Here is a 23,481-nt window from a genome sequence, read left to right as displayed (position 1 = left end):
CTGTAGGACACAACAGGGCAGCATCTCCGTAGCCCCCAGGACACAGCGTCTGTCGCTCTGTCTCTCGGCTCTGCTCCATCCCCCATCTCAGGGGACCTGTCTGGCACATGCATTCGCTCCCTGCTCCTCTCGCTGCCCCGTGATGCAGCGGCAGCAGAACGCTCTGCGCAGAGCCCGAAGCGCCGTCCTGAGCCGTGAGCGCCATCGCCGGGGAGCCGCGACGTGCGGGAGGGCAGCGATGCCTGCGGTGGGAAGCAGAGCTGTGGGCAATGGGCTGCACGGGCGCAGGGCTGCACCTGCCTGTCCCTGCCGCCAAGGGCTTCCCGAGGGGTTCTGTCCTCGGCACAACAACTCCCGAGCGGTTCCTGCTGCCGGCCTCGGTGCCACCCCCTGTGCCAGGACAGGCCACTGTCCCCAGCGGGGCTCTCCATTCGGGTACGTACCTGGCTCAACATCGGGTGTGGGGCTGCAGGAGGAGGGCTTCTCCTCCTCCTCTTGGGCCTCCAGGGCCACCTGCATGGGCAGAGCAAGAACACACACCCGTCAGCCATCAGCTGGCCCTGCTGAGGGTCCCAGTGCCCCAGGCTGCACAATGGCAAAGGGTTTGGATCAGAGGAGGCTGCCCATGGCTGCACGTCCCAAGGGAAGGGACCTGCGGCTGGCACGGCAATGGGACAAGGCTCCTTGTGGGGCCGTAGCAGCAGGGCTGGGCAGGGGGAACGGAGGCAGCCAGGGGCATGTGTGGCACAAGGGGGCTCGTGCCCTGGTGTGGAGGGGGCTGCTGCTGGGGCTGCCCCTTCCCTCCTCGCTCGACATCCAGACCCCAGGGCTGAATGTGACGTGGGCTGGAGCAGACTTCATCCTTGTGCCTTTGGCACTGGGAAACGGAGAGGAGCCGGCATCTCCCCATGGAGACATGGCAGAGGGAAAATGCCTGGGGGTGACAGTGGGATGCCATGGGCAGAGGGGTCCCAAGGGATTGGGCAGCTCTGGGCACCCCCTCTGCTCCCCCCAGACCCAGCTCACAGAGCAGCTCCCTGGGATGGTGGGTGCAGGGGAGGCGCTGCTTGCTCACCTGGGGAGCAGGGCCTGCAGCCGGGGGAGGAGCCGCTGGTGCCATGTCCTCAGGCAGTGATTGCTCTGGAGTGGGGCTGTCACTCACAGGGGGCACCTTCTGGTCAGCCATCTCCCTGTCTGTGAACTGGCTGCGGAGGCTGGGTCTGACCCATGGCAAGGAGATGCTTCCCTCCACCTCCTGGCCTTGCAAAACCTCTTCAGCATCTTCCTCTTCCTCATCAGTCTGGCCCTCATCCTGCTCTGCTCCCAGGTCCTTCTTCCCACTTCTCATCTGCCACTCCTTCTTGGGAGCATGGACATAGAGCCGCTCCAGCACCTCCCACTTGCACCTTGCGTCTTTGAGGAGCTCCACTTGTGTGATCTTCGGGTTCCACAAGTCATAGAAGGAGTTTCTGGCGAGGAGCTAGAGGAGAGAGGGAGGTTTGTGAACAGAGCTTCATTTCCCACCTAGAATGGCCTCCTGAGCACAGGGACAACTGGGATGTCACAATGCAGCGCAGCAGCTTGTCCCAGCACCGGTGGGTTTATGGCTGCCCCAGCCCTCCCTTGTGCTCACTTGTTTGGGTCGGACATTGAGCGATCCCGAGGCTGTCAGGGAGAAACGTGTCCCCTCGCCCTCCTCTTCCTCGTCCTCGCTCTCCTCCAGGCTCTGCTGCTTCCTCAGGAAGGTGCCTTCTCGCAGCTGGGCCAAGCTCTGCCCGGTGCGCGCCAGGCAGCTGCTCTCGAGCTCCTCCAGCGGCTCCGTGCGGATGCTGAGCACGGACAGGCAGCGCGCGGTGTTGTCCGGGTGCACACGCAGCGGCTCTGCTCCCAGGTGGCAGACGATGCCCACAGGTTGCTGCTTTGGGCCCTGTCCTGTCCCTGCTCGGTGTGGTGGGGCAGCCTTCCGGCTCTCTGCCCTCAGCTCCACCGCAATCTCTGCAAAGATGCTGTCCACAAAGCCAGCAGTCTCGAGCAGGGATGAGCACGTGGCCTCCAGTGAGGCCGTTTCACCGGGTGAGCCGGCAGCAGCCATGTCTTCTGCAGAGCCGTGTGGTGCCTCTGCGAAGGGCAGGCTGGGGAGTTCAGCCTCCCGGGAACCCTCCTTGGCTGCCGGCACGCACTGCTGGACATCCTGCGGGGCAGAAGAGGCTCTTTCTTCCTGGCACACCTTGGCGGGTGGCACTTCCACTTGGGAAAGCTGCAGCTCTCCCCCTTGGCACTCTGAGGATGTGCTTAGCACCAAGTCCTGGTTCGGCACCGCTGCCTCCAGGCTCTGGTCCTTGAGCTGCTCGCCCACCTGTGGGGAGAAGGAGGCCTGTGATGGAGGTGCATGGATACAAGTGGCCCCTGAAGCACAAGAAACCTCAGCCCTGTGTCCAAGGGAGGCTCGTGACTGCACACAGCCTGGCTGAGCTCAGTCCAGAGCTGCTCGCTGGCTCGCCTGGCTACCTCACCCCAACTTCCCTTCCAAACCACCCTTGTGCTCTCTGTGTCAGTCCCATCCCTGCTGCCTGCCTCTCCCTTCAGCCCCACTGCCCACCTCGCTCCTGCTCTCCTGCAAGCCTGAGAGCCCGTCTGTGGGCTGGGAACAGGCGTTCGCCTGCTGCTTCTCATCCATATTCAGGATCCTCTTGTGGGGACCTGACAATGGCACCAAGGGGAGCTGCTCCTTCCTGATCGAGCTGCTCTCCTCAGAGTGGGGAGCCTGGGGTCTTTTCCCTCAATAAAGGCATGGTCACCATGGGGACCGCCCCCTCACAATGGTCTTGTGAGCAGGATGCCACTGCCATCACAAAGCCCTGGTGAGTGCCATGAGGACCTCATCATGATGTCTTGGTGGAGACCAAGGGGACCCCATCATGATGCCTTGCTTGGTGGAGACCATAGGGACTCCATCACGATGCCTTGGTGGAGACCATAGGGACTCCATCATGATGTCCTGACCATCTCCATCACCATGTTGCTACCTCCAAGTCCTGATCCCAGCTTCTGAGCCTGCCTGGGAACTGCTATGAGGGGAACAGGATGAATGTTCTTCCCTCCAGCTCTGCACTCCCCAGGCCTTGCAGAGGCTGCACTTCTTCAGGCGCTCCATAGCAGAGATCCACACATGGCCATCACTGTTGGTCTGCCCGTTAATCCTCACCCCTACAATCCTGACTGGCTCTCTATCTGTCCCTAGGCAGAGTTCCCTGCATCTTGCTGTACTCTCCGGGGTTTCCTTTGTCCACCTTACCTACACCTTTCCCTTCCATCCCAGCCCATCACTTCCTCACTCTTGCTCTAGTCTTCTTCTCTGAGTCATTCTCAATTTAAGGCTCTCCTCACCAGCTTGGCCAACTGGTTGATGACCATCAGGTGGGCAGATGGGAACAGTCTCCTTCTAAATAAAATGTGACATCATGCAGTGTTGCTGTAGGCCCAGCTCAAGGTCCTCCTCCAGCTCTTCCTAAAAATAACAAAAAGAAAAGAAAAGAAAAAAAAAAAGGAAAAAAAAAGACCCTTTGCTCTTCATCCTCTCCATTTCTTGCTTGTCTTAAGCTGGTATGAGGGTATATGAAAGCAATATGAATTATGGTACCCGAAATGCAGAATTAAAACCTGAATCCTTCGGACATGTTTCTCCTTCTTGTATCAGTGCATGCCCAGATGTGCAGAGCTGCTACTGCTGGAGGCCAGTTCTGTGCATTTCTGTGCCAGAGCAAAGGCCACTCTAAGGGCATTCACTGAAGACTCCAAGGCCAACAGGGAAATCAGCAGGTTGTGAGGAAGCTCCAAAAGTGCCTTCGCCCACTCTGCCCATTGACAGCACCAGCAGCACCTTTCCTGGCCCCAGCAGGCCACCAAGCATGGAAAAGCGGATAACCAAGGGGTGCCAGGCACCCAAAGGCCATGCCGGTGCCGTAGGGACCATGGCTGTGCATGTGCAGGTGTTCTAGGTGAGCACACTTGTGTCTGTCACACTGGACTAGCCTGAAGGACAAGGCAGGATGGCTCCCAGAAGCACACTGCTGTGTTCCCCTGTGCTTCCCTGGCACAGTTAACTGCAGTGACATTCCTCCTCTCCTGGGAACGTTCTAGGCCAGCCCAGCTGGGTCAGGCAGCCCCAACAGGAGATGGGGTTGCTGCCCCAGGGGACTCTAAAGTACCTGGGAGCATGTGACAGAGGTAAAGAGGATGTCCAGGAAGGGCAAGTTGCTGCTGAGGAAATTCCTGTTCCTTCTGGATGAGGACAGCCTTTCATGTGGCCACATTGAGGACATCAGTAGCATGCTCACTGTCAGGATCACCATGGACAGGAAGGTTCAGGAAGAGGAGACCCATCACCCTTTAAGAACATAGGTTCATGAAAAGAGACCCCAGTGTCATGTGTCTCCCATTACTGATTCCTCCTTTCATGTGTTGGTGCTCAGTTGCTGGTCCATAGGCCCTGGACCACCTTGAGAGGCCTCAGAGTTCCTGGCCTCTGCACCCAATCCAGGAGGTCATGGCTTTCCTGGAGGTGCTGTGCTGTATTTGCCAGCCATGGCTGGCTGTAATGGGCACACCAGGCACCTGGCACAGCTCTAGAGACCTTGGACTGAACTTAGGTGCCTGCTGTGCAGGGATGTGTGTGTGTCACTTTGCTTTGCTCTGATTTGAGCTCCCATGCCCTAAATGCAGATGTCTGGTTCCATTTCAGGTGGTCAAGGATACCCTCCTTGCCCCTATGTCCACAGCTGGTGCTTGGGAAGGATGTCCATCTCTCACGATGGTTCCAAGAGAACTTGCAGACCCTTGCATTTGCCCTGGACCGCCCCAGCCCCTCAGGCATTACAAGGTGTTATTACTGACTCCTACCATCTCTCTCTAGTGATTAGAGACACCAGGGCCATTTCCTACCTGGGATGTGCTGCACAGGTCTCTGTCTTCTTGAGTTCAAGAGAATGTTTTCTTCACACAGTCATGGCTCAGACCACTTTGAGGCCATCTTCAGACCCCTGTACTACGGGATCCTCCTGAGCAGCAGAACTTGTGTTGAAATGGCAGCAGCTGCCTGGGCCTCTGGGTTTCTCAATGCCCTGGTCCATACTGCTAACACTTTCATGCTTTCTTTCTGTAGAGACAGCTCTACGGACAGTAGTTTTGTGAAATCCCCAAAATCCTCAAGCTCTCCTGCCAGGCTACAGGCATTTCCATATATTTGTGATGCAAAACATCAGGATGTGGCACAGAAGACAGATTGGTCATGGTAGACCGTATTACCAAGAGCCAAGGACACCGTGTGTCCAATGGCCCCACTTGAGAGCAGAGAAATGCTGGCATGGAGAGAAGATGTCAATGCAATGGTGAAAGAAGGTTCCCACTAAGAGAGCAAAGCCTGCAGTGCCCAAAGCCAGGGAGAAACATAGTGTGACTGTGAGGAAATGGCAGGAGAGGGCTTTGTTGCCTGAGCTGATTTCTAGCACCTTGGGGCGTGTGAGAGAGTTGGGCCAATCTCCAAGCAGGAGAAGGCATCATTGAAGGTGTTCTTGGGCTGGAGCCGTCTAAGATCCAGCCATCCTGAGGCCATCATTAGCCCAGTCATATCATCCAGGGTGAAAGGAGGTTCTGTTTGATAAAAGCGAGAAGCTGTTAAGGGAGCAGAGACCAGAGCAGACACCTTGGTGTGATGTGCCTCTCCCATTTAGGGAGCACGCGTGGCGGTAGGAGGGATGGATTGGCCTAAAGGCAGTGGTGGGATCCAGTTGTTTTGGCACTGGTAGCGAACCCGAGAGGTCCTGGGGTGCTTGCCCAGCTCCAGCTCCAAAGGGACATGGCTTCTCATAGATCCCATGATAGAGGAGGCATTTGGTTATGCTGGACAACGCAGGCATCTGTCTTGGCCCAGCCAGCCTATTCTGATGTCACTGAATGATATGCCTGCCCTGAATTATATTAACTTTTTGCACTGTGATGATCTGCCTGGGTCTCTGCTTTATACTGCATGGTGCTCACATAGTAGTGGAAGGCACCTGGGGTCATTTGAGATGGCCAAGGACATTCCCCACCTGGTCTTGTCCTGGAGCTCCATGAGAATGTGGGTCTGAGATTTGCCTCTTAAGAGCAAACAGACATGGGCAGGTTTTTGGTACCTCCACTGTCTCTTCAACTGTCCCCAGGTGTTTGTGTGTTGCCAGCTGACTCCCACCCTCCATCAGCAGTGATTACAAGGGGAGCTTAGAGAAGGATCTCCCATGGAGATGTCAGTGCTGTGCACACTTCAGCATGGGGAAGCAGAATCCCAGCTTCTGTGTATTCAGGGGAGCAATGTGAAACCCATCCCAGATCAGTGACTTCTGAACCAGCATGTGATGCCCACATTGACTCATCTGAATCAATGAGTCCCCTTCTTGCCCCTGTTTCAGTGTCCTGCCTATTAGAGTCTTACTAACTAGGGACTTCCAGAGTGGGACCTTTTTAACTTGCATGGATAGTCATCCTCTGATGAAATAGATGGCAAGCTGGGAATCATTCTTTCTCCACTCAGTTGGAAAGGACAACAAGTGATTATTTTAGTTTACTTAACAATCATTTCCCAGGAGGAGGGGGCACAAGGGACAGAGAAATTGATGAGTTCAGCTGGGCCTCTGCTCCTGAGCAGGGCCAGGCTCCTGGGACGGAGGCAGCTCGTGGCAGCCTGGCAGCACTGCCCAGAGACAGCCGAGTGCAGGAGCAGCTCCTGTGCCAAGAGCAGCAGGGCTGCGGGCACTGCCTGCTGCTGCGGACAGGAGAGGAGAGAAGGCAGCGAGAGGGGAACGGCAGTGTGGAGCGGGAGCACAGAGGAGAACTGGCGGAGAAATCATCACATCCTTTGACACGGTGAGTCTCTGTCTGCAGGGCAATGCTACTGAGGTTCCTGGAGGGGTCTTCTGACCCCAATCCATGCCATTACAGATCGGCATGGATTCTCTTGCTTTCTCCTGTGCAGAGAACGGGGAGATGCTTCAGAGCAGCATTCCTGCCGCTCCAACACAGGGACAGGACATGCTGCTCTCTTCTCCTGGGGATGGCTGCAGGGTGTGAAGCTGGGGTGTGCACAGCAGTGTCCCTGTGCTCCATGGTGCTGTGTGCCCAGGGCAGGGACTCTGCCACCTGTAATTGTCAGTACTCAGCTGGCTTGGGGAGCTCCCCATGGTGCTGTGGGGAGAAGCTCTGGGTTAGAAGAGAAACCCCCAGCAGGGTAGCTGGAGCCTCCCATCAAGAGGATGCTCTATTTTCTGCCTTGGGGACATACCAGAGGTGACTTTTCATCAAGAACACTGAGGCAGGGAACACCTGATAGAGAGGGAATTGTCACAACTCTGTCCTCTGACTTTTATTCTCTTTGGGTGGGGGTGAAACAGGCATGGATTTGTCAGGTTTATACACAGGTTGGAGGCTCATAAACGGTGACACTGAGAGAAGAGCAGTAGTGGCACGACCTGAGCAAATGCCTTCACCCACCCCCCAGCCTACAGACAGAGCCAGCATCCCCTTTCCAGCCTCAGCAAGGTTTGTCTCACCTGCAAACACGGAGGTGCCCTGGGCAGGATCCTGGCTCCAGGAGGTGTCTGCAGGGCAGAACTGAGGACCCAGCGGGTGGGATGGGGTCTAGGAGAGTCTCTGGCCATGTGAGGGCAGACACGCAGATGCAGGAACAGCTCCCACAGGGGATGGCTCCCCAGGCAGCAGAGTCATGGCCAGAGGGTTTGAGGAAACTGTCATTTCCAGGACCTCCTCCCCTCTCCCCACCAGCACAACGCTCTGCAAGCTGCAGCATCCAGACCATATTTCCTTGGCAGACGGACGTGAAGGAGACACCCCTGAGAGCTCCCTTCCCCCAGGTCTGCCTGGCCCTGCCTCTCTTGGCACAAATCAGGGTGTTGCTCTGTGTTTCACCATGTGCTTCCCTTGGACTCTCTGGGCAGGGGGTTTCTGCTGCAGTCCAGACACCAACCCTGTGGGTCCTGCCATGCAGATGTGTCCTTGAGTGGGAGGTGCCCAATGCCCCTCTGCCCTGTGGTGCTTGGAGCCATGTACAGTGAGGGTTTGGAAATGAGCCAACTCTCTCTTCAGGACACCCCATCCTTAAGAAATTAGACCTTTTCTCTTTATTTTTGTTGGTTGGGCTGCGAGCTGCCCCTCCAGAGGGGCACAGCTCCCCCATTACGGGTGAGTCTTCTGGAGGGGTTCCATGGAGAAGCTCTCTAGGTACTGAGGCCACAGCACTGCTGCTGGGCAGGTGCATGGGAACAGCTGGAATAAGTCCAATGTGCATCCGGCTTGAAGAGGAGGGCTGAGACCTTCCTCACGGACTCTCAGATAGGGCGCTGGGTTGGGCGATCGGTGCTTTGAACCTGGATTCCTCTGCACTCCATCGAGTGATTTCTTTCTATAGTAAAATCAGTGAAATTGTCCTCTATATCAGAGGTGCGAACACAGGGCAGCTGGGAACAGGTCAGCTCTTCTCACTCTGCATTAATGCTGTAGTGATCCCGTTTGCCCCTCTATAACCACAGCCATTTACTCAGAGTGCAGTAGCAGTGCTGAGGATTTCTGTCTCCTCATGGCAAACTCACCCAGCACCAACCACAGCTCAAGACACGGACCTCAATGATGGTTTGACTGAGATGGGAGTTAATAAAATTCATGTGTTAGAGGAGGGTTTATGAGAAAGAATTGCACATGGAAATCTGTTCTAATTTCTCAACAACTCTTTTTACTCAGACAGTCCTGCAGTAGCCTGAAAGAGCTAATGACCAACAGCAGCTCCCTCAACGAGTTCCTCCTCCTGCCATTCGCAGACACGCGGGAGCTGCAGCTCTTGCACTTCTCGCTCTTCCTGGCCATCTACCTGGCTGCCCTCCTGGCCAACGGCCTCATCATCACAGCCGTAGCCTGCAACCACCACCTCCACACCCCCATGTACTTCTTCCTCCTCAACCTCTCCCTCCTCGACCTTGGATCCATTTCCTCCACTGTCCCCAAATCCATGGCCAATTCCCTGTGGAACACCACGGCCATTTCCTATTCAGAATGTGCTGCCCAGATATTTTTTTTCTTCTTCTTGTTTTCAGCAGAGTTTTCTCTTCTCACAGTCATGGCCTATGACCGCTACGTTGCCATTTGCAGACCCCTGCACTATGGGACCCTCCTGGACAGCAGAGCTTGTGTCAAAATGGCAGCAGCTGCCTGGACCAGTGGTTTCCTCAATGCTCTCCTGCACACTGGGAACACATTTTCCATACCCCTCTGCCAAGGCAATGTGGTGGAGCAGTTCTTCTGTGAGATCCCCCAGATCCTCAAGCTCTCCTGCTCACACTCCTACCTCAGGGAAGCTGGGCTTCTTGTGGTTAGTGGCTGTTTATCCTTTGGGTGTTTCATTTTCATTGTGATGTCCTACGTGCAGATCATCAGAGCTGTGCTGAGGATCCCCTCCGAGCAGGGCCGGCACAAAGCCTTTTCCATGTGCCTCCCACACCTGGCTGTGGTCTTCCTGTTTCTCAGCACTGCATTTTTTGCCTACCTGAAGCCCTCCTCCATCTCCTCCCCAGCTCTGGATCTGGTGCTGGCTGTTCTGTACTCAGTGGTGCCTCCAGCCCTGAACCCCCTCATCTACAGCATGAGGAACAAGGAGCTCAAGAATGCCTTAAGGAAAGTGATTTCATTGACATTTTTCAGCAGTGGTAAAATTGCCACATCTCTCCACAAATGACTCTTTCTGTATCCCAACCAGATTGAGTACTGTTTCGTCATGTTATTTTTATTGTGTCTTTCATTAGTAGTAATAATGTTTATCATGTTGCTACACAAGTTCTTGGATTCGTGGTATTTAGTCTGAGACTGCTCACCTAGTCCATTAAATTGTGTCGAATGCTGTATCAGGACAGGCTCCCTCAGTGACTCCTATATAATAGAAAAGGTTCTGCCCAGTGCACTGCCTGAAGGGTAGACTTCCTTTAAAGCTGGTGTCAATAATATGCCCAAGAAACTGCATACCAGAAGGGCCTGCTGAGCTGCTTGCTCCATGGGTTCAGCATCAAAAACTCATCATCTTGTAACAATCTCTACAGAGATCAAGGGGTGGATATGGGAAGCACTTATCAGTGTCCAGGTATAGTGTAGAGGTTGAATGGTGCTGCATTTACATGGCCAGAGCTGTGCCACATGTTAAAGCACAGTGTGAGATTCCTGTCTTTCTGTAGGGGAAGCTGGAGATGCCAGGAGAGCAAGGAGCAGAGCCTCATAAGGGGAGAGGTCCTCCAAGGTGGAGGCACCTAAAGGTAACACACTAAACCCAGGTATTTGGGGGCAAGGCAGACCTCAGGATCCAGAGGTGTACCTGGACACAGCTAGTACCCTCAGAAATGTCCGTAGTTCCTCCCAGCACCTGACACATCCGTAGACTCTTGGGGGGAATTGAGGCCACAAACCCCCTTTGGTTGAGTCTGCTTCCCTCCCTGAGCAGAACAGCAACAGTGGAGATGCCTCCTAACCCCTGTGTGCTCAACTGCCCATTTGCTCTGTGAAGCAGCACCGTGTGCTCAGGGTCTTGTGGGGAGAACAGGGGAGGGAATGGTGGAAACAGGCAACGGAATCAGAGGAGGCATTGTCTGAAATGACAAGGAATTGGAACTGAATGTGAAGGGGTCTTGGAGAGAAAAATGCTGACATTCACTCCAAGATAATACTAGTGCACTACAGCAAACTCCAAGACAATCATAGAATCATAGAATCATAGAATGCTTAAGGTTGGAAGGGACCTCTAGAGGTCATTTAGTCCAACCCCCTGCACACGCAGGGTCACCTAGAGCTTGTGGAACAGGACTGCATCAAAGCAGGTTTTGAAGATCTCCAGAGAAGGAGACTCCACAACCTCTCTGGGCAGCCTGTTCCAGTGCTCTGGCACCCTCACTGTTAAAATTTTTTTCCTTAAGTTCCTATGGAACTTTTGGTGCTTCAGTTTGTGGCCATTACCTCTAGTTCTGTCGGTGGCCACCACTGAAAAGAGACCATCACCGTCCTCTGCACTCCCTCCCTTGAGGTACTTATATACACTGATCAGATCCCCTCTCAGCCTTCTCTTCTCCAGGCTGAACAGGCCCAGCTCCCTCAGCCTCTCATAGAGCAGATGTTCCAGGCCCCTGATCATCCTTGTGGCCCTGTGCTGGACTCTCTCCAGCAGCTGCACATCCCTCTTGTACTGTGGAGCCCAGAACTGGACACAATACTCCAGATGCGGCCTCACCAGGGCTGAGTAGAGGGGCAGGATCACCTCCCTCGACCTGCTGGAGATGCTCTTCTTAATGCACCCCAGGACCCCATTGGCCTTCTTGGCCACGAGGGCACACTGCTGCCTCATGGTCAACTTATCATCCACCATGACACCCAGGTCTTTCTCTGCAGAGCTGCTCTCCAGAAGGTTGGTCCCCAGCCTGTACTGGTGTCCGGGGTTATTCCTCCCCAGGTGCAGGACCTTGCACTTGGCCTTGTTGAATTGCATGAGGTTTTTCACCGCCCAGTTGTCCAGTCTGTCCAGGTCCCTCTGGATGGCAGCGCAGCCCTCTGGGGTATCGGCTACTCCTCCCAGTTTCGTGTCATCAGCAAACTTGCTGAGGGAGCACTCCGTGCCTTCATCCAGGTGATTGATGAATAAATTGAACAGGACTGGACCAAGGACTGACCCCTGGGGAACCCCGCTAGCTACAGGCCTCCAACTAGACTCTGCACCGCTGATCACCACTCTCTGGGCCCTGCCATCCAGCCAGTTCCTAATCCCTCACTGTCCACTCATCTATCCCACACTTCCGGAGCTTGCCCAGGAGGATGTTGTGAGGGACGGTGTCAAAAGCCTTGGTGAAGTCGAGATAGATGACATCCACCGCTCTGCCCTCATCTATCCAGCCGGTCATTTCATCATAGAAGGCTATCAGGTTAGTCAGGCAAGATTTCCCCTTGGTGAATCCATGCTGACTACTCTTGAGCACCTTCTTGTCCTCCATGTGCTTGGAGACAACGGCCAGTATGAGCCGTTCCATCACTTTTCCGGGGATGGAGGTGAGGCTCACTGGCCTGTAGTTGCCTGGGTCCTCCTTCTTGCCTTTTTTGAAGACTGGCGTGACATTGGCCTTCTTCCAGTCCTCCAGCATCTCCCCCGTTCTCCAGGATCTTTCAAAGATGATGGAGAGCGGCTTAGCTATGACCTCTGCCTGCTCAGGCAGCACTCTGGGGTGCATCCCATCAGGGCCCATGAGTTTGTGGGTATCGAGGTTCCTTAGGTGCTCTCTGACCCAATCTTCCTCTACCCAGGGCAAGTCTTCCTCTCTCCAGGAAAGCCCATCCCGTCTACATCCAGGGTGCTGCATAAATGGGAGGCACCCCGGCCCTGCCACGTCTCTGCTCCAGGCTCTGCGCTCTCAAACCCTTCTAGCTCTCCTACCCTGAACTCCTCTTCATCCCACCACATGAGATGAACAGGCAATGGGCTAATGAGGACCTCTGGGTGGCTGCACTGAAGGCTGTCAAGGCCCATGGACATCTTCAGTGGCTCCTTGTTCTTCCTGAACCAGTGTCAGGCACAGGAGAGAGTGCCCGTTGGGCTGCTTTGTGTGAGAGGAAATGCCCATGGCCAGGAATACATGTTCCCTTGCTGGAGAAGCTCCAGCCTGGCTATCTTGGCCCAGATCTCCTTCCCCACCATCCTCGTGCTCTCCATGCAGGTCCCATCCTGCCGCCCACCTTTCCCCCCAGCCCCACCGCTCACCTCCCTCGTGCGCTCCTGTGCTCCAGTGATCCCGTCCATGGATGAGGAGCAGCCATTCGCCTGTTGCTCCTTCCCCATCTCCATCTCCAGGACTCACTCTGGGGACAGCCCTGCACAGCCAGCGCCTTTCCAGCCTGTCCTCTACACAGACAGACACGTCCTCACAGTCCATGTCACAGCCCTGTCCTCTGATCAGCTCCTCACACTGACGGGACCTCACAGGCCCTTGGCTCGTGCTGGTCCTGCTGCTGGCCAATCCCGCACACTGGCAGAAGTGACCTCACAATGTGCCCTGGAACCTTCAGCTGGCTCTGACCTATCAGCAGCAGGGACAGAGGTGACGTCACAAGAAACCTAAGCATCCCAGAGCCTCCTGATGGCGTCAGGTCTACAAAGAAGGATGTGACCTCACTGTCACCCTCAGAGCCATCTCCCTGCTTTTGGGCTATCAAGGACTGGCCCAGCCGTGACCTCACTACCAATATCCAGGTCATATCCCTGCTTTTGGCCTAACAGGAACAGGCACAGCAGTGACCTCACTAACAAACATCCAGGCTGCTGCTGGCCTATCAGGTCCTGAGGCAGAAAGGCCAATACAACCAACATCCAAACCATGGGGCTTTTCTGTCTGGTCACCACCAGACACTGAGGTAACACCACAACAGCCTGTGGGAGCTAAGAACCCTCTTTGGCCTATCCAGAGCAATAAGTGTCCTCAGAGTCAGAATTTGGGGCTATCAGGTACTCAGGCAGAAATGACCTCAGACTACGAATGGCAGCCATGGCCCTGCTGACAGCATGTCATGTTCTCACACAGAAGGGACCCTGTCACTGGTCCCAGGAACATGGGAAAAGCTTTTCTCCAGGGTATGCCTGCTCCTGCACAGCTTTCCTAGGTGAAGGTCTAGCAGAGAGCAGTGCCCTGGCCCCAGACACACGTCACCACCTTCACCCCATGAGCCCTGAGCTCTGTCCCTCTTCCCCCGCAGGCCTCTGAGCAGACAGCTGCTCTGCACTGGTGTGACAAGAGCCTGAGATCTCTTTGTCTACCCAGAGGACAATACAGCTGCCCTCCACCCCACCAGAGGCATCTCCTCCCAGCTGCTGCAGATCATTGCAGAAAGGGGCTTGCCCGAGAGGGTCTGAGATCCACCTGTGTTTGGGGATGGGTACTGGTAGGACTCCTGGACTGCATTCCCCCTTTCTTGTTTTGTTCCTGCTTTCCTCCTCCAACTCTGCCACAGAAATTCATTTGACCCAGTGGTGTGTGTCATGAGCCCTTATCACGAGCAATCAGAGGAGAACGTGCACAGCCTGGGCACTGGGACCCTTTCACCTCAGGAGGGTGACTGCTGCTCAGCTTGCCCAGGCCTCTGCTGTGGGTTTAGGTCACATACACTTACTCTTCTTACTCCTTCAGTGGACTCCCAGGCTGTCGAGATTATCAGTAGGTTGTTTTTGTGAACTCATTTCCTTCTCCAAAGTTCTGATCTATTATGCAGGGTAAAAATTAGACTGCACTGGCTGTTTTAAAATGTTTGCAGCACTTGAGCCATTGATCATACTGCTCTCTCCCAGACTGCTAGTCTGCAGTTCTGCCCTCTCTTTATTTTGCTTCTCTTTGGTTGAGGCTGTCAGGACACCTCAGCATCCTGCTGACTTCTTGTCATGTTCTTGTCCGCCAGGCCCCCCACATCTTTTCCTGCAAAGCTGCTTTCCATCCACTGAGCCCCAGGTTATCCTCCTGCATGAGGTTATTCCATCCCAGCTACAGGACTTCCTTCAGAAACCCGTGTTTCCATCAGTCCATATCAGCTGCGACCTGTTGCTCTCCCTCTGCTTAGCAGACCTAAGGGCATGCTGCCCCTCCAGCATGTCAGCCACTCATCCCAATTCGGCTTCGTCCATGAGCTGGCTGAGAGTGCACTTTGCCCCCTTGTCTACACCGTTCATAATGACAAACAGCATTGACTCCAGTATCAGGACAGGAAAGAGGATCTGTGCAGTGGTGGGCTGCTCAGTGTCACCTCAGTCCATGGGAAGTAAATCATTTTGTTAGCTCGTTCCAGCCACAAGAAGGGCTTGAGAAGAGTCAGCATGAAGGCCTCAAGGCAAACGTGTGCCTCCCCAACGTGACTGCTTCTGTGACGGGATGACTGGTTGTGTGCACAAGGGGAGAGTACCATTTAGGAATGCCCTTGATGTGCTTTTCCATAACATCTTTGTAGATAGACTGAGGAGATGTAGGGTGGAGGCATCAGGAATGGAGCATGTGGGAAAGGAGCTGGACGTCATTTAGCTCAAAGAGGGGAGAAGAGTGGGGCAAGTCCACCTGACTCATGTTACCAGTGATGTTCTTCAGGGGTTGATACTGGAGTCAGTGTTTCTGTGTGGCCACCTCATTCCCACCCTTCATTTCCAGGGATTACCTGAAATGATACAGAGGCCCACCGCCACCAGATTCCTCTCACCAGGCAGCTGACACTCATGCACAACCTGCAAACAGTTAATGTTACTCAGAGCAGGCACTTGATTCAGTGACACAGAAAGAGACCTGCAGGGACATGTGGGGTGTCTGGGGTGTCCTGCACAACCACAGCAGATACAGCACGGGAGCTTTAGGAAAGCCATGTCCCTTTGGAGTGGTGGCTGGCAAGAGGCCTACAGTGACTCATGTTTCTTAGGGGTATCCAATCAATGGGACGCCACCATTGCCTAAGGCCAAGTCCTCCTTATCTCCGGCCAAGCATGCTTCATAAATGAGAGAGCCACATTCAAATAAAGTCTCTGTTTTAGTCGCCGCAACCTTAAAATCTTTAGGCTCTCCCTCGGTGGAAACTCTTCCCACATTTAGATGAAGGAAATGGGCTAATGATGACCTCAGTGTGGCAAATCACAGGCTGCCCAGATCCGGGTACTTCTTCAGTGGCACCTTGTCCTTCTGGAGAGGGGTTCACCTCTGTCAGAGACCCAAGGTGCCATTAATTACCCCTAGGAGGCAAATCCCTCTCCTGTTTCTCCCTGGCCTTGGGCATTACAGATTTTGCTCTCTTTGTGGGAACCTCCTTTCAGCATAACCTTGACAAGCGCTCTCTACACAAGCATGTCCCTGCTGCCAAGTTGGGCAATTGCACACAGAGTGTCCTTGACTCTTGGTAACAGGTTTTTCCATTGCAGATCTCTTCTTTGTGCCACAGCTGAGGCTTTCCAACCCCAATATCCCACACAAGTGCATACAGCCTGGGTCACAGAGGGGAGCAGATGGAGAGGCACTGCATTGAAAGGCAGTTGGAATAATGGAGATGCTTTGAGACCACTCACATGACTAGAGGACTGTGATGGCAGAGGACAAGCTCCGCAGGCAGGAAAGTTAGGGGGGAAGAGCAGGATGGGGTGGATGTCCTTGATGGGATGGGACAGCTCAGATGGAAGGAGCTCTTGCATGGCGTGGATCAAGGTTTGGGTGAGAGCTTGTGTAGGCTCCCTCCGGGTGAGGGAATCTGACAATCTGAAGGGCAATGGAGCTTAGGAAAACTCGAAGGTATTTAAGGACCACAGCCACCCAGCACAAGGATGGTCCATCCCAATGCTCATTAAAACTAGAAGACACCTTGGGAAATCAGCTTGGCTACACAGGATAGTAGTGCCTACTTTGAATGGGATGGTGTTGCAATAAGGACAAAAACCAGGTCCTGTCTTAGGACAGATGGACCCTTGCAGTGATATGGTCTGGGGAATGTCTAGCTGGGCAGGAGCTCTTTGGAGGACCTTTGTGGGCAGTGAGCCAGCAACATGCTTCGGAGGCCACAGTGTCCTGGACTGCATGAACAGGAGTCCCCCTACTCTGTACTCATTAGAGTAGCTCTAGATACTGCATCCAACTGGGGCTCTCTGCTCATCACTGGGGCTCTCTGCTCATCACATGAAGTGAGTTCAGTCTCAGACCTCCAAAAAGGTTGGGGGCTGCAGCATCACTTTCCCAGCCTGTGAGGAGAGGATTCGGGTTTATTCAGTGCAAAGAAGTTAAGGGTTCTGCTGAAAAAATCTTTTTTTTTTTTTCTTTTAGCCTGTGGGTCAGCACCTGACATGGCCTCCCCAGAGTCAGGCCCTTCTATTGTTGTGAGGTTGCTTTTCAGGCATGGTAAGCACATGGCCTGCATAGAGAAGCTGAGGGCCATGAGCTTCTCTAGCTTGCTCAAGTGCCACAGCTAATGGGAACAGAGCAGGAGCCTGTGACTGCCTGCAGGGTGGTTTCAGGGCTGATGGAAGTTGTTCTGGTAGTGGGAAAGAGTTTGAGAAGGGGAAAGAACCACCAACTGCAGCTTGAGGTACTGACTTGACTTGAATAAAAGAGAAATGTCACTTAAGAGCAGTACTGTGGTGCAAGAGGTCACCTGGTTTGGACCTGAGATCAAGCCATGCCTTCAAAGAACAGTCACTAAGGACAGAGAGACATGGGAAAAGATAGAGAGATGCTGGGGTGAGAACAAGGTGGGGAAGCAGCCTGGGTGTCTACAAGCTGCAGGGAAACAGGCACAGGCATGGGAAAGTGTAGGAGAGCCCAAGGAGGAGACAGCGGAGGGCAATGCCAAAACCTCCTCAAGAACTAGGTCTATGTCCTCTTGGTCATGGCTGGTGTGTCTGCCATTGAGGCCTAGGAGAAGACACTTCTTCCTTCTGGCAACAGGGCCTCCTTGCCTGCTTTCCCCCAGGCACACAAGGTGTCCTGTATCAGTGTCCTGCCCTAGGCCTTGAACACCCCCACCTACACACTGCTCCAACCAAAAGCCTTGGGCAAAGCATGATGGAAAGGATGTCTGTACTCAGGGACTGGGCACCTCTATTTGGTCATTCTGCTTGTTAACACACATGAAGGGTTCACTTGGCATCAGAGGAACCTGCACCTTGCCTTTTCCTATCTGCAGTCACAACTTCCAACTCTCTGCTTTAATCAGCCCCTGGGGAGACTTTCCTTGGTAATGAACCACAGTGGGACCCATTAACCCTCCAAGAAACTTAAGGATGTGCTTCTGACTTGAACTTTTTGAGAAGTTTCTTCAGACTCCTCCCACCATCAGAGGTTCATGGACTCAGCTCCAACTACTCCCAAGGGATCAGTGAAATGCAAACCCCCTCAGGAGCCATGATTCTTGCCATAATTTTCTTCAATCTTCAAGTCTGCTGTAGCTAATTGGAATGGAGTGTATTAAATTAGGCAGATCTCACTGAGCACCTGAAAAAAGAGATAGCTGGGTTTTTTTTTCAGCTTTCTTATTTTTTTCATGTTCTGAATCAGGCATGCACTTCCTCCGCTTCCTAGAGTGCCTCCCAATGAAGTCTGGACACGTGTGAAAAGCAGTATTTCTGAGGGGAGACCTCTGTGCAGAACCTTTCTGCCCAGCTTCCCAGCCCTGCCAGTTCCCTCATTAGCCACTGGGGACTCGGATCACTCTGCTTAAAATCAAACTATTTTTCCATTCCAGGAACTGAATGCTATAGCTCATGTGCACCAAATTCCCACCTGAACTAGTGGCAAACAGGCGGAAATGTTAAGTGTGATGAAACAAAATAACCTGGATCCTGTGTCAATAGGAAACAAAACGCACTTCTCAACTGCTAGTTGAGTCTTGATTGCTTCCAAGGAGCTCCACAGCCTACAAGGAATAACCTTCCTTGAACTGTTTTTCACAACTAGATAGAAAAGCCTAGATAGACACATGGTAAAGGAGCTGGTTAAGAGACAACAAGAGACTCTTGAAAGACTCCCTGAAGCTCAAAGCAGCAAGGGAAGAGTTGAGAGGTGTCTGAACGATAAAGAGCAAGGGGAGGAGGAAGACTTTAAAAAAAAAATGGAAAGTGCAGATGTGCAGATCATCTGAATCAAAGCTGCCTTTCAAAAAGTTCAGCTTAATCAGGCTTGTAGAGATATGTGAGGGATTGGTGAAAGGGTGTATATGAGGAGGGAGATTCCGCCCGATGTCGGACCCCATCCGGACAGATGTCTCTGTCAAATCCAGTTATCTGGACTTTCCTTTCTAGTCAAAGGAGGGAAATAAGTGCTCTTAACAGACTTTTAATTTCAGATATATTTCCTAATGACAAGCTAAGGGCCTGCAGGAACTGCCTCCAAAATTTTCAGCACTGCAGGGGAATACAATGAACACAGAGCATCTCCAGCAGCACCGGCCTCTCTATGTGATCAAATGGAATCTATCCCCTAAAGCAGATTATAGTCATGAGTGAGATCATTCCCAAGGAATAACAAAGATTGCCTTTTCCAAAACATCAGGCAGTCTTTAACATTATGAAATACATTTTCATTCTTCTAATTTGGCAGCACCATGTTCGTGCACTACTTTCACCATGGCCATGAAGTAAGGCAAGAAGCAGAGCCCTAGGCTCCTAGTTCTTAGGAGGTTCTTTGGTAAGGGCACCTTTGCTCTTTTCTGGACTATCATCTCTATCTTACGTAGCACAGCGCATGAAACCCTGCTGAGGAAGTGAAGAACAGCGAGCCTGCTTTGGTGCCTCCAGGAGGAAGACTGTCTTCTGCCACAGACTGTCCTCCATCCCACTTCTACCCAAAGAGCAGCCCACAGCAGTTTTCATGGAGCTGAGGCTCACCCTCATCTCAGCCTGTGCTCAGACTTCATGCTCTTTCATCCCACAGGCCTTTGATCCTGTCTTACCAAACGCCAAACCCTCAAACCAAGCCCCAACCCCAGGCAATCCCACAGGTCTGCCCAGGGCACACACTTGCCAGGGCAGGGAGAGAGAAGTGACCTCTCCAGTTGCCCCTTTCAGACATTTCTCAGGCTTCACCTTGTTGGTGAAGTTTGACTGAAGCCAAGCAGGGCTGCACTTCCTAGAACCCCAGTGCCATTCAGCCATGAACCCACATTTTCCTTCTTCATTCTTTTACTCTCACTGATGCAGGAGCAGGGAGATTTGGCTTTCCCCAAACCACCCTTACTTTACCGGACAATATTTCTGACTTCCCCCTTTGCAGCTTCTCCCTTCTTCCCCTTTCCACATGCTGCCTTACTGACTTGAAGGCCACATGCCAGTTCCCTCTTTAGGCTAGCTGGGCTCCAGCAATGTTTCCTAATTTTACCAACTGTTTGTATGGAGCATTCTTCTTCTTGACAGATGCTTACTTAATGGCTGCCTTTCCTGAGGTCCTCCACCCTTCAGAGCTGCTTGGAGCTGCTCTCCTCAGAGTGGGGAACCTGGGGCCTTGGCCCCCAACAAGAACATGGTCACCATGGGGACCACCCGCTCACAATGGCCTTATGGGCAGGCTACCACTGCCGTCACAAAGCTCTAGTGGTTTCCGTGGGGACCCTGTCATCATGCCCTGCTGCACACCATGGCAGACCCCATCATGATGCCTTTGTGGGGACTATGGAGGTCCCATCATGATTCCTTGGTGGAGACCATGAAGAAAGACGCCATCACAATGTCTTGGTGAAAACCATGGGGATCCCATCATGATGCCTTTCTAGAGATCCATAGCAGAGATCTACACAAGGCCAGCTCTGTTGCTCTGCCCACTAATCCTCATCCCTACAATCCCGACAGGCTCTCTGTCCGTCCCTAAGCAGAGCTCCCTGCATCCAACTGCTCTATCCAGGGTTTCCTTTGTCTATACCTCCTGCACATTTCCCTGCCATCCCAGCCCATCACTTCCTCATTCTTGCTGGAGTCTTCTTCTCCCCTGAGTCACTCCCAGTTTAAGGCTCTCCTCACCGGCTTGGCCACCTGGTTGATGACCATCAGGCCAGCAGATGGGAAGAGTCTCCATCCAAAGGATATGTGACAACCTGCAGCCATGCTGCCCTGCTGTGGGTTCAGCTCCAACTCCTCCTCCAACTCCTACTGAAAAAATTAAAATGAAAAAGAAGAGAAAAAAAAGGGAGGGGAGAGTGGTAAAGACCCTTGCTATTTGTCCTCTCCAATTTCATCTTGTAATAAGCTGGTATGCGGGTACATGAAAGCAATATGAATTATAGTATAGGAAATACAGAATAAAATCGTGAATATTTAGGACATGTTTCTCCTTTTTGCACCAGTGCATGCCCAGATGTACAGGGATGCTGCTGCTGGAGGCATAATCCTTGCATCACTGCTCTGTTCCAGAGCAAAGGCCACCACAGTGGCACTGGCTGAAGACTCCAAAGCCCATGGAGAGATCAGCAGGTTGTGAGGAAGCTCCAAAAGTGCCTTTGCCCACTCTGCCTGTTGACGGCACCAGTAGCACCTTTGCTGGCCCCATCAAGCCAATAAGCAGGGGAAAGGGGATGCCCAGGGAGTGGCAGGCACCCAAAGGCCGTGCGAGGGCCATAGGGACCATGGGTGTATGTGTGCAGGTGCTGTAGGTGGGCATATGGACCATTTGTGACTGTCACACCTGCCTAGCCTGATGGATAGGGCAGGGTGGCAGATTTCTTGAAGCAATCTCTAGGAAAGCGAAGGTGCTGCTGATGAAGTTCCTAGGCCTTGGTAGCCAGTGCTCCATCCACTCTGAGGCCCTCATTAGCCCAATCCTTGTTCATATCATCTGGCAGGGGGAGCAGAAACTCAGGAGAGGAGAGCTAGAAGGGTTTGAGAGGGCAGAGACTGGAACAGAGACATGGCGGGGTGAGGATGCCTCTCATTTATGCAGCACCCTGGATGTAGACGGGATGGGCTTTCCCTACAGCCAGTGCTGGAATGTCTTTGTTTGGGTACAGGATGGAAATGTAGGATGCCCTGGGACACTTATCCAGCAGTCACTCCAAGGGGACATGGTTTTCTTGCAGGTATCCTGCTGCATTTGCCAGAGATGCGTGATTGTGCTGGACACCCCAGGCATCTGACAAGGCCCTGCCAGCACTTTTCTGTGCCATCAAGTCAAGGATCTGCACTGAATTACCAGAGCTGCTACTTAATGCTAGAATCTTTCTATGCCTCATCTTCATAGTTCCTGGGGCTGCCATTGTATTTGGCACCTGGGGTCATTTCAGATGGGCAAGGCAATTCCCCATTGGCCCCCACCCTGATCCTCTAGGATGATGCAGGTCTCCCAGGAGCCGCATCAGAGCAGGTGGGCACTGGCACAGGCCTTGGACCTCCTCAGTCTTTTGGACTGTCGCCAGGGAGTGTTTGTGTGGGAGCAACTGACTCTCATCCTCCATCTCCAGTGACTGCAATTACAGCCTAGACAAGGAGCTCTCTTGCAGACCTCTGTGTTGTGCTCACTTCAGTTGTGGCAAGGGGAATCACTTGACCTGCCTGTGGAGTTCACAGGACTTTTCTGAATCCCACTTCATGCCAGGGACTTCTAGACCAGCATGAGATGCCCAGACTGACACATCTGAGTGGATCCCTGAACCATGTGTCAAGGAGCTCCCTCTTGTTCTAACTAGGTCAGAGAAGAGAATCGGGTGTTCCACAGGAACACATTTTCATCTATCATATGTAGTCATGCTCTGATGAAAGAACTTGCAATGCTGGAAAGAGTTGCTCTCCACTCGATGGGAAGAGACAACAGGTGATTACTTCACTCTATTCCAGTGAACATTTCCCAGGAGGAGAGGGCACAAGGGACAGAGAAATTGGTGAGTTCAGCTGGGCCTCTGCTCCTGAGCGGGGCCAGGCTCCTGGGACGGAGGCAGCTCGTGGCAACCTGGCAGCGCTGCCCAGAGACAGCCGAGTGCAGGAGCAGCTCCTGTGCCAAGAGCAGCAGGGCTGCGGGCACTGCCTGCTGCTGCGGACAGCAGAGGAGAGAAGGCAGCGAGAGGGGAACGGCAGTGTGGAGCGGGAGCACACAGGAGACCTCCACAGCTCTTGACACGGTGAGTTTTTGCTTACAGGACAATGCTACTGAGCTTCTTGAAGGGGACATAAGAACCCATCACACCCCATGGCTGGCAGCATTTTTCTCTTCTTTATCCTGGCTTTTCCAGTGCAGAGGAAGAGGAGCTGCTTGAGAGCAGGGATTCTCTAACATACCGCCTATGAGCAGAGCATCCTCCTGCCTTCCCCAACAGAAACAGCAGTGATGTGAAGCTGGGGTGTGTAGACAGGGTGAGAGGTCAGCACTTCAGACCAGGGTCCCTGCACCCAAAGGTGCTGTGTGCCCGCAGCAGTGACTGTGTCGCCTGTGAAGGTCAGTGCTCAGCCTGCCCAGGGAGCTCCCCACAGCAGTGAGGGGAGAAGTTCTGGGTGGGAGGATTATCCTCCACCAGGACAGGCTCCTTCTCCTGCTGGGAGGGTGCTGCGGGGGTCAGGTCTGCTCACAGGTCTAGCTGTGAGCACATTTCAGGGAACACTTTTCAAAAGGAAAGGCAAGGCAGGCATTGAGATGGTGCTTAGAATTTCCTTCCACTTGATAAGAGGAAAATGGAAACAAGACTGGCAGATTTAAACAAGACACTGAGACTCATTAAGAGATTCAAGGAGCAGTCAAAGAGTCTGCCAGGGACATCTGAATGTCCCCTCAGACATCCCTTAGTCCATAGACAGCACCAGCTTCTCCTGGGCTGCTGCATCAGGGTCTATCTGAGCTGCTCTTTAGCACCTGCAAACCTGAGGGTGCCCCTGGACAGTCCCCTGCTCCTGGGAGGTTTCTGCAGGGAGAACTGGGCTCACTTGTGAGTGTCGTTGTCCTTCATCTG

At 53.3% G+C, this 23,481-nt stretch overlaps 1 protein-coding gene and 1 pseudogene across 1 annotated transcript; one reads left to right on the top strand and one right to left on the bottom strand.

Moving 5' to 3' along the window:
• The window catches only part of LOC148594213 (antigen WC1.1-like), a 382,286-nt pseudogene that overhangs the window by 103,467 nt on the left and 255,338 nt on the right, over positions 1-23,481 (bottom strand).
• On the top strand, positions 8,816-9,775 carry LOC148594219 (olfactory receptor 14A16-like). Its single transcript, XM_088527350.1, has one exon. The coding sequence runs from the start codon at positions 8,816-8,818 to the stop codon at positions 9,773-9,775; it is 960 nt and encodes a 319-aa protein (XP_088383476.1).

The sequence above is a fragment of the Tinamus guttatus genome, unplaced genomic scaffold (genome assembly GCF_059628265.1).
Source record: "Tinamus guttatus ecotype Peru unplaced genomic scaffold, ASM5962826v1 Tinamus_guttatus_pri_ptg000282l, whole genome shotgun sequence".
NCBI lineage: Eukaryota > Metazoa > Chordata > Aves > Tinamiformes > Tinamidae > Tinamus > Tinamus guttatus.
Note: the sequence above shows the minus strand (reverse complement) of the source record. Positions and strands in the feature narration are given on the sequence as shown.

Coding starts and splice junctions, on each gene's coding strand:
- LOC148594219 (XM_088527350.1), top strand. CDS start 8,816: ATGACCAACAGCAGCTCCCTCAACGAGTTCCTCCTCCTGCCATTCGCA.